The sequence below is a fragment of the Castanea sativa genome, chromosome 4 (assembly GCF_040712315.1).
Source record: "Castanea sativa cultivar Marrone di Chiusa Pesio chromosome 4, ASM4071231v1".
Classification (NCBI taxonomy): Eukaryota; Viridiplantae; Streptophyta; class Magnoliopsida; order Fagales; family Fagaceae; genus Castanea; species Castanea sativa.
In genome coordinates, this window is record NC_134016.1 from 9,293,311 (window position 1) to 9,304,090 (window position 10,780).

General features: G+C 32.8%; 1 protein-coding gene across 1 annotated transcript; it reads right to left on the bottom strand.

Moving 5' to 3' along the window:
* Nucleotides 1-276: 276 nt before the first annotated feature.
* LOC142630889 (thaumatin-like protein 1) lies at nt 277-1,458 on the bottom strand. Its single transcript, XM_075804946.1, has 2 exons — nt 1,314-1,458; nt 277-1,027 (listed from the first exon to the last, which is right to left on the bottom strand). The coding sequence occupies exons 1-2, from the start codon at nt 1,363-1,365 to the stop codon at nt 351-353; spliced, it is 729 nt and encodes a 242-aa protein (XP_075661061.1). The 5' UTR covers nt 1,366-1,458; the 3' UTR covers nt 277-350.
* Nucleotides 1,459-10,780: the final 9,322 nt, after the last annotated feature.

Genomic DNA, 10,780 nt, shown 5'->3' on the forward strand with positions numbered 1-10,780 from the left:
GATTCTAAGCCAGTTATTATTTTAAAGGATGACTTGTCTGGTTCAATTCACATCCAACTTCTTTCATCAGGTAGAAACATTCCATTGCAAATCAGTACAGTTGAAGCTAATCAAAATTTTGAAGAATGTTAAAACCTTTAATTTCAGGATTTAAACTATGTCCTGCTTTCAAAGATGAGTGAAGTACTTCAACATGTTCAAACAATCCCTTATTAGCTAATACTGTGATCATCTCAGGTTGTATCCATAGCATTACTCATTTTATTATAAAAAAAGAAAAGAAAAGAAAAAAGATAATGATTTTATTTCTTGTCAATTAGTGTACAAGGAATTATTCGTTTGCTTCCAGCTTAAGGACAGAATGTGATAAGATAATTAGCTCCAGTAGGGCACGTAAATGTGCTAGTTTTATCATCATAGGCATAACTATAAGCCTGAGGGCACTGGTTCTTGAAAATCGTGGAATAGTTGGTAGGTGGACATGTAGCCGGGGTCCCAAAAGCGCCAGTGCAACAGTATTGTGGCTGATTCAAAGCCAAACATGCACTCTTGCAAGCAATCACGCTGCCATCAGGTCCTGTCACGGCTAGCTCTTTCGGGCATACACTGTTTACGTTCCCCGGGCAGCTCGTGCTTTGGCAACTGGCTGCGCCTTGTGGGGTTATTGATAAAGGCAAGTTGAACCCATCTACGAGGCTAACATCATAGAAATCATTTCCACCAGAGCCGGATAAAGTGAATTCTACGAGTGATGCTGGTGGGATGGCACCTGCGCCATTGCATGCAACCTGGCCAGAGGCACAGTCGGCTGTTAAACAAGAGAACTTGCCGGTACTGTCAGTGGAGCATTGAGTTCGAGCAAATATTCGGCCTGACCATGTAGCGGGAACATCAAGGGTCGTTGAAGCTCCGCTGTCTAGCTCAAAACCGGTTGATGATAATTGTGCCCCTCCACCACCAGTTAGGGTTCCTGGCCATACTGTGTAGGAGCACTTGTTTGTTAATGTGAATGTCACTGAGTGAGCCCCTACACATATAAGTAAAGAGCATTAAATAATCTTTATTGTTACACACTTATGGGTATAACATACTTTTGAAAAATGGCTTACAAGGAGAGGGTGGTCAAAAACTTACAAACACATTGTTAAGCGTATATTTTTTTTTTTAAAAAAATATTGTTATAATTTACTTATACAGTAGTTAATTACAAAAAGGAATACAAAAAAATTTCACAAAGAAAAAGTGAATGAGCATAAATAAATAGAAAAAAGAAAACTCAAGGAGAAAGAGAGAAAGGAAATGAGAATTTTGACCAGAAAAGAAGAGGAATACCAAGCTAAGGCCTAGAAGTGCTTGGATTTCCATTTGATCTGATTTTATAATATTTTTTGTGTTTTGCGAATGCAAGATTTAAAATGAGGGAACTAAGATTATATAGGCCCTGATCGCAGGACAAAAAAAATAGTAGCAAGTCTTGTTTAGATTTCTTCTCATTTGTTTTCAAAAACTCCTCATTTGATTTTGGCTGAATAGGCAATTAAGCTGGTAAATTCGGGCGTGGATAAGATTAATTTTGCAATTTTACCATCTACATAATTACTCTCCATATATATATTCTAAATAGCCAGTCAAAATGGATGATCGAGGACTCGCCACTATTATTCATAATTTATGCCAATACAAAAAAACAAAAAACAAAAAAACAAAAAAAAAATGTACGTAGGGACTTAATACTAGGTAGGGGAAAACTTAACTAGAGAAGAGGGACTTAATACTAAGTCCCTACGTACATTAAATAGTCTAGAATTTTTCAATTTTGGCAATTTGCCCCCTTATACTAAGGCCATAAGAAATATAATGTCTCCTTTGATATGGTCAATAATAGCTTATCTATATATAATTCAACAATTACAATGAAAAAGAGATTTTTTTTTTTTTTTTTTTGATAGTTACAATATGTTTCTAACTCCACAACTTGAACTTCCCTTCTTAAACTCTAAAGCACTTTGTGTATCGAAATGTGCTAATTAAACTACAAGGTTCTTGGCTGAGAGTGGGATATTTGAATCTTAAATATTTTTATTAAAAACACTAATGGCACATTTGGTATAATGTAATGATGATTACAAATAGTGTATTAGAAATTAGAATTACAAGAAATACAAGAAGTTGTAATGGAATAACTATTATTATTTATCTTTTAGTGACAACACATAAATAGAACTTTAAATGAAATTATATTTAAGTTAAATTTACTAAATTACTCTTGTTTATAAATTTATATTACACTTTTTATTACCTTGTATGTTTGGAATGAAGTGCTATTTTGACTTTAGACATTGGATGATTTGGGTATTTAAGTGCTGGTTTTTGTGTCCCCTCCTAAAAAGAAAACAAACTTTTGGTGTGAAGTTCAAGTTGTTATTGATTTTGGTCAATTTCAATTGATCATTCTCTTTATACTCTTTTTTATTATTATTGACATTACTTCTCTGTAAGCTCAATGTCCATGAAACCCATCACAATAATGCCACGTGTATAAGGCCTAGAACTCGTTGGGCCTCAAGTCTTGGAGTATCATGCGCGAATGCATACTATGTCGGGTCCATGAACATGGTCTAGGTAAGCCTCGTCACCCAACCAAAAATCCAGGAACCGCTACGAAGCCAGTTATGACACGAACGGCGATGATGAGATCCTACTTGGTCGGGGAATGCAATTTTCCGAGAAGATGAGTTCCAGGGAGCTCGGCAGAGCCTAGGGAGTATCACTGCTGGGCGGTCCCTCTAACGATAGAACCAGTTCCAATGCCACTCTTACCACCTCCCACTCCCAACTAAACACCCACTTAAGGATAATAGTATTGGACCTCCCTTTCCATTCACTACGAAAATAATCATAGCCCCTCCACTAACCTTGGGCTATAAATAAGAGATTAGAATTCGAGATTAGGGTTGGCATTTTTGAGGAGAAACACTGGAAAAATTGGGAGAGTATTCAGAGAGACAAAGACACATAGAGAAAGAGAGAGAGGGATTCCAAAAGGTCCAAGGAAAAGAGGAGGAGACGAATACATTTGAGTGACCAAGTATGGAAACCCCATAGTAAGAAACCCAAAACCCAAAACCCACAATATAAATAGATTGTGAACCCAAATAGAGTTTAAGCCACACGACTACATTTTGGGTACGCACAACTTTCATGTGATTCAAAAATACCCCTAAACCTTACGTTTAACGGGGAAAAAAAAAAACTTGAGGACAAATCTGGAAAAATATATCTCCTACTCGCTTAAAATGCCTACAAAATAAGACACTCTCCTACTAATCCAAGTTTTCAAAACAAACTTATCCAATTTTTTTTTTTTGTAAGAAAATGAAAATTATGACACTAGACCAATAAAAAAAAAAGCCTCATTACACACGCAAAGCGCGTATGATGAGGCTAGTTATTATATAAGGATGCATATAGAAACTTAATTAGGAGATTTTGCTAATAATTGTTTAATTGTAATATTTTTGGTTGGACAATTTTGCAGTTTCTGAAGAGAATATAATCTTAATAGATTATCAACTACAAATTGTTTTCCTAATTGGTCTTATTAATCATTGTTAAGTGTCGATTGATATGACATTTTGTTTGCTTGCAATTCAAAAATTGGTCTTATTAATCATTGTTAAGTGTCGATTGATATGACATTTTGTTTGCTTGCAATTCAAAGGTATGTTTTGATTCGGTATATATTTATGAATGTATGAGATAAACAATGCATTTAAGAAGAGAGATCATGATCCTACTTTGTATACCTCAAAAGAGATGAATTGGTTTGAGATTAAAGATAAGTTGAATTTTTTTTTTTTTAAATCCCTTTCTGTATTCTATCACTAGCAAATTTGCTCATAATATGAGAATATGAAAATTTTAATATAAAAAGAAAGTGAAAAATATATATTATTTTTTATTTTTAGATAACAAAAAATTCATTGTTTTAAAAAAGAAAGCAATATGACATTGTTTATTTTAGAGAAAAAAAAATTCTCTTTGTTAGTTTGGTAAAGGGTTACATCTAAAACTAAATTCTCTTATGAGAAAAAAGTTTTATCATAAATTACTAATCCTAATATATGATTTTACGAATATTTTAAGAAAATAAATTATATATTATAATTCATTATAAAATAATCAAATATTCCTGCACAAGATTGCAACTAGTAGTATACAACATTCATTACCAGAATTTACAGACGGCTAAAGACTATCATTTATTACAAGAATCTACATTTACTCCAAACAACGGACAAATAGTTGTGGCCAAACTAAATGAGTTAGACGTTTTTTTTTTTTTTTTTTTTTTTGATGAACAATGAGTTAGACATGTTAAAATCAACAAAGCTCGAAACTTAATAATGGAGGTGCAAAACTAAGAGTGAGAATTTCAGCGAGAAAGCTTTGTGATGGTGAAGATAATGCTTCATTGAATAAATTGATTACAAACACTCTATTTATTTAACAGATTAGAAAGCGGGAAATAAGGAAAGAATAACTGATTTATAAAACTAACTTCCAACTAACAAGGCACTAATCAACTAAGGACACGTGTTACTAACCACTAACTAGTAACTACACTGCTAATTAAATACAGACTAAACGACAACTAGTCTATACACAACTTATACTATAGGACTTGTAGCATAAGAGCATTCGAAGCCTGTGTTGATTTTCAGTATTGCAGTATGTGCTTGATCTCAGTAACCTCACCAATGCAGCTTCATATATTTCAACATTACACTAATCCCATAAATGCACACCATTAATGGAATTAACAGCCGACAACCGACAGCTACAAAAAAACAAAAAAAACAGCCGACAGCTCACAAGAGTACTTTCAAATTTATTTATTATTGTCACCAATACTGATAAAATCATTGTAAGGTTCTTGGCCAGCACCCCACCGGTGTTCATGCCATAAGGCCCACGACCTCTTAAGTGCTCTTTATTACGAGGTCCGTATCCCAAGCCTGGTGACTATAAAGGAAAACATCACTCCACATTGTGACAGCTCACAAGAGTACTTTCAAATTTATTTATTATTGTCACCAATACTGATAAAATCATTGTAAGGTTCTTGGCCAACACCCCACCGGTGTTCATGCCATAAGGCCCATGACCTCTTAAGTGCTCTTTATTACAAGTTTCGTATCCCAAGCCTGGTGGCTAGTAGACGAAGAAAGCTAACTATGTGTTTTCATTCTAATTATAACACCATCTATTTTCATATTCAAATTTATACTTCATTTATCTGTTAACTCTTGATTAGGATGTAAAATCTTCAATGACTTATATACAGAAGTACTAAAATCTAATCAAGAGGTTCACTTAAGTACAGTGTGGATTTAGATATGAGAGTAGGACTAAAAAACTCTCGTAGACTCGTATTACATTTATGAAACCTTAGGATATGTTTGGTAACTGTTTTTTTTTTTCTGTTTTTAAAAACAATTTTCTATTTTTGAGATTAGAAAACATACAAAAAGCTGTTTTCAGTTTCTAATTTATAAAAGTCAATGAAAACACATATTTAATTTAATTAATCTGCCTCATTTAATGAGTTAGCATTAGAGTTCAAATCTTAGTAACAATATATTTTAGTATTTTCTATTTTTTCTTCAAAAAACTCTTTTTTTTTTTATTTCAACTAACCAAACATTTTTTTTATTTCAAAAATACAAGAAAATTGTTTTTTTTCTTTATATTCCCAAAAACAAGTTTTTGAAAATAGAAAACAAAAACTGTTATCAAACATAACCTAGTATAACAACCTAATTTTTCTATTTTACATGAGTACTTTGCAAAAACAGTCGCTTCAAATTTTCGATTATACATCATCTTTTATTCAAATAATATTTTTCTCACTTTTTTTATTATTATTTCACACCTACCTACCTAACACACACTACCTATTTTCTCTTAATGTCCTCTTCACAAAAGCCACATCTCTCTCTTTCTTCTCCTCCTTCTTCTTCTTCTTTTGTAATTTGGGTTTGATTATGGTACATGATTTTGGGCTTGATCCGTATGTGATTTCAAATAACAATTTGTGTTAACACTGAAAACTGTGGTTCTAAAAAGAAAAGGCGCGTTTGGTAAAGGTGTTTGATTAAGAGTGTTTGAGTTACCGTTATCAATTTAGGGTGTTTAAATATTGTATTTTGTGAACTCTTATGGATCAGTTTTTAGTGTTTAAGTAACATTGTTGTACGTATATTGAAAATTGTGGGACCCATAGGATTTGACCAAACACTGAACAGCATGTGAGACTCTTCTCTTTCTCTTTTCTCAATATTTTTCTTTTCCCCCTTTCTTTTTTATTTCACACCTACAGGTCTTTGTCATCTTTGTATCTTGTGGGAAGCATTTTGTTATGAGCATCACCATTAAATCCTTAGAATTTTAGATGATAACAAAGGGCCCTATATGATATTATTGTTAGGACATATGTGATTGGATATTAGAAACATATGTCAACATTTTATGTATTGGCTAATCTTTTGACAAAACGCACTTTACTTGTATTTGGATAGATCTAAGATATGTTTAATACTTCAAGAAACAAGGTTTCAAGTTCAAATGTTAAAGCCATGCAAGTCTATTCGAGAATCAAGTGAAAAAATGCTAGATTTTAAAGCTCGACAGCTAGTATCTATCGAGGTTTAAAAGCTGTTGAAGCACATGACTCGACAGCTAGCTCGATAGATGGCTATCAATCAAAGTTTATGAAACTCAGTTTTTCATCCAATTCGTAAGTATGTGTTTGGGCTTTCTTTTCTCACAACCCTAAACATATATAAGGATTATTTTAAGGGCCGTATCAGGTTGCACAGCCAAGAGCACAATTGCACAAGAGCATAATTCCACAAGTGTGACCAGAAAACCTAGTTTGCCCTAGTTCTTGAAGAAGTTGCTGTGTTTATACACCGTAGGATTTTGTGACCAAGCAATTTTGTGATCTTCATTGATTGAAGAACAGAAGAACTTTGCAGCCAACATCCTTCTCAAGTTGGTGACCAAGTCGCGTACTGGGATCCATGCATCTTTTGCTTAGTCACGTACTGGGAGCCATGCAATACAATGAGAGATTGTCACTACAGAACAAATCCAATTAGGTATTGGAGTAAGGGTTCAACTGTAAGTTAGTATATGGTACTGGGATTCCTTTATTTGTAACCACTTATTTTGATAATAGTGGATTCTCGGAAGTGATGACCTTAAAATCACCCAGTGGGGTTTTTGCCGTGTAGATTTTTCTCATTCGTAAATAAATCACCGTGTCATTTAATTTCTGCTGCATATTTAGTTTTTTGGTGATTTGTTTGTGCTGTCATGCTCATTGCATGTAATTGAACCTAATTAATTCACTTGGCTAATTAATTGGTTAATTCATCACAATGAGTCGATACATTTTTGGCCTATCAATTATGAACTTGAGGAGTGAGAACCATGAAAACAATTGTGGTAGAGATAGACCATGGAGTCTTATCAAAAACCATAATAATTTGAGATTTAGAAGTAAATTAAAATCGTACACACTATCAATGATGCATGTTGCAAATTTCCCTTGGAGTTCAGAATTTTGTACAAATTTCACAAAACCCATCTCACAATATTGATAAATCCAAATGTGAAATCTATTTAAAAGGAAAAGAAAGAATATGGAGATATCACTAAGGGAGACAAAGACGGAGATGAAGGAAAGAGACCTGTGGGTTTTGAGAGGGAAATTTCTCTCTCATCAAATAAAATATTAATAATTCTACTGCATATGTCAGGTGAGACCTCACTTTTTTAAAAAAATACATACACATGATTATATGTTTTTCATTTAAAAAAAATGTTATTAGAAATATGGTACTCAACATTTTTTACATTATGAGTACCTTAAACATATGTTTTTACAATGCTTTTTAAACTTGGGTTTGATCTTGGGGCGGTGATTTTGGGTGAATTTCTCCGCTGCTGTTGCTACTAGTCAAAAGCAACATATGTTAAATAAGTCAAGAGCTCGCCCAAGATACATGGATCATTTTCTAAACAATATGAATGAAATCAACAATCCTGAGTAAGTCCATATTCTGTGTGAAATAATATAGTTATCACATTACATACATCAATTAATCTGCTTCAGTACTTGCATTCCTCCATACTAACATAACCGTTACACCTAATTCAGAGCTGAATTGGACCTAAGAGGGCACCCCATGAATAGATTGTACAAACTACAAAGTTCAACTTGTGCTCAAGCTTTGATAGTCTCCTCTTTATCTCCTTCAAAACCCTTTTCCTTATAACTAGTATACAGCAACTATGACTGTAAATGATAATCTGCCACCAAAATGTGTCAGATCAAAATCATCAAAACAATGTGATCAAGGATACAATGAATATGATCCCAGTTCCTAAAACCTTTATAATTTAAGAATGCTAATAGTTCATAGTTCATACTCACATGATCAGCATCCAGATGAACATGGTTCTGTCCATAGCCATGTTGGTGGAGGCCAAAATATCTAACAATAGCTCGGAGAATCTGCTAGCTAATTAAACACACGACTTTCATGAACACCATTAAGCCCTTTGATCAGAAAAATCATAATGCAATAAATGTGGTTTAAAAATTGTTGTGAAAACATTTGTTTAATATATTCATAATGCAAAAAATGTAAAATTCTATCTTGTATAAAATATATATATTCATAATGCAAAAAATATGTTTGGTACCAAATTTCAAATAACATATTTTAAAATATGAAGGGAAAAAAAAAAACATAATTGTATATTTAATATGTGTATGTATAGTAAAAGAATGCTATTTTATTTAAGGGAAAACAAAAAACAAAAAAAACAAAAAAAAAACAAAAAAAAAAAAAAAAGAAGAGAAGAAGAAGAAGAAGAGAGAATGACAAAGAGGTGGGCGCTAGTGGGAGAAAGAGAGAAAAAAAAGTTTGGTTTTGTGAATGGGCTCCATGAATTTCAACTTATTTACAAAAAGACCAATCAATAATGTTACTTGAAAACTAAAAATTGGTATGGGTGAGTTTTCCAAATACATGTTTTAAACATCCTAATTTGATAATTGTAACTCAAACACTCAAAATAAAACATCACTACAAACATTTTTTTTTTTGATTGGGAAATTACACTTTGTCCACTTATAGTTTGCCCAAAAAATACTTTGCCTACCTATGATTTAAAAATTGGCACTTTACTCACTCAAGGTTAGCTCCATTTATCTCTCATTACCCACCTCTATTAAAAACAGGGGTACATTTGTATTTTTGCTACCATTTTATATCTCTCTCCTCTCAAAATATAAAAAACTAAAAAATCAAGAGAAAAAAAAAAATCTAAAAACTAAGTTTGGTAAAAATTAAAACTCAACTTTTACCTCTTCTTTTCATGTATCAACTTTTAAATCTTCTATTTTTAATACATTACAGTTGTAAATACTAGCCGGAGAGGGGACAATAATAAGAAGTTTCTGGTTATTGTTAGTCCTTATTAAAAAAAATAAAATATCTATTGTTATTTATTTGGGAAAAACACCCAAGTTTCTGGGTATTCTTAGTCCCTAAATTTTCAATTTTCTCTTATACTTTGCTAACGTTGTCAATTTGGCCTTCTGTCCATGACCGGTATTTGGGTTGTGATAAATGCCCTTCTGTCCATGACTCGGAAATTACACTTTGCAAAAAAGTGCTGCGTGTTAATCTGTTGTTGGGAATGAAAGAGACAAGTGGCATGTGATTAAATGCTGTGTGTCTTACCCAGACCCAAAAAAAGAAAAAAAGGTGTTGTCTTTCTAAATGAAAAAGTCAGATTGTGCATTTTGTGCAAACTTGTGACCAATTGTGAGATGGATTAATGTAGGTTATTGTGTTGCCAGTGCCATTTAATAAATGCTTTTCAGATTAACACAATTTACCAACACTTTGCATATTTGTGTCGTCAATGCTGAAAATGCATTTGGTAATAGCACTTCACACTTCACAGTTCACGCACACACTATAAACCAAATTCATCAACTCCTTTCACACAGAAAATTGCCAAGTGCCAGTTTTTTATTTTTATTTTTCCTTTTTTTCATTACTCTTAATCTATCAGTATAACCTTTTGAAATTATAAAAAAAATTTGTAGCTCAATTGGGTTTAAATCTCCTATCTTCCATTAGAACTATCAATTTATCAAAAAGTTTAGTCTCCTCTTCCGGAAAAGACAGAATGGGAGTAATGCTTTAGGTTGAAGGTCCTTCACTTTTGTCTCTATTTTTGCCCAAACATGTGTCAAAGCTTTGGTCTGTTATGTCTTTCTAGACTCATGGTTGATGTTGCCTCTATGTTTGGTTCATCTGATCTTAATTTACTCATTCTAAGATTAAGACGAAGTTGCTGATGGGTTTGTTTATGTGTGTGTTCTATAGAAAGAGGGGAAGGATAACAAAAATATAAATTTACCTATGTTTTTAAGAGAGATGGGTAACGGGAGAAAAACGGAGCTAATTTCAAGTGGATAAATTGACAATTTTTAAACTACAAGAAGACAAAATGTTTTTCGGGCAAATCACAAGTAGGAAAAGTGCAATTTTCCCCCCTTTTTTTGGACTTTCAATTTTCATTTTTTAAACACTGAAAACTGTTATTTGAACATCGCTACTAAATAGGCTCTATTTCTCCAGGGGCCTTACCTCATATCTTTTCCTATCACTGTAATTAATCTGTACAAATA

Bases quoted from the DNA above. Each gene is read 5' to 3' on its own strand.
- LOC142630889 (XM_075804946.1), bottom strand. From the start codon at position 1,365: ATGGAAATCCAAGCACTTCTAGGCCTTAGCTTGGTATTCCTCTTCTTT. The intron at 1,028-1,313 runs GTCAAAATTCTC...TTATATGTGTAG, and splicing joins GGTATTCCTCTTCTTTTCTG to GGGCTCACTCAGTGACATTC.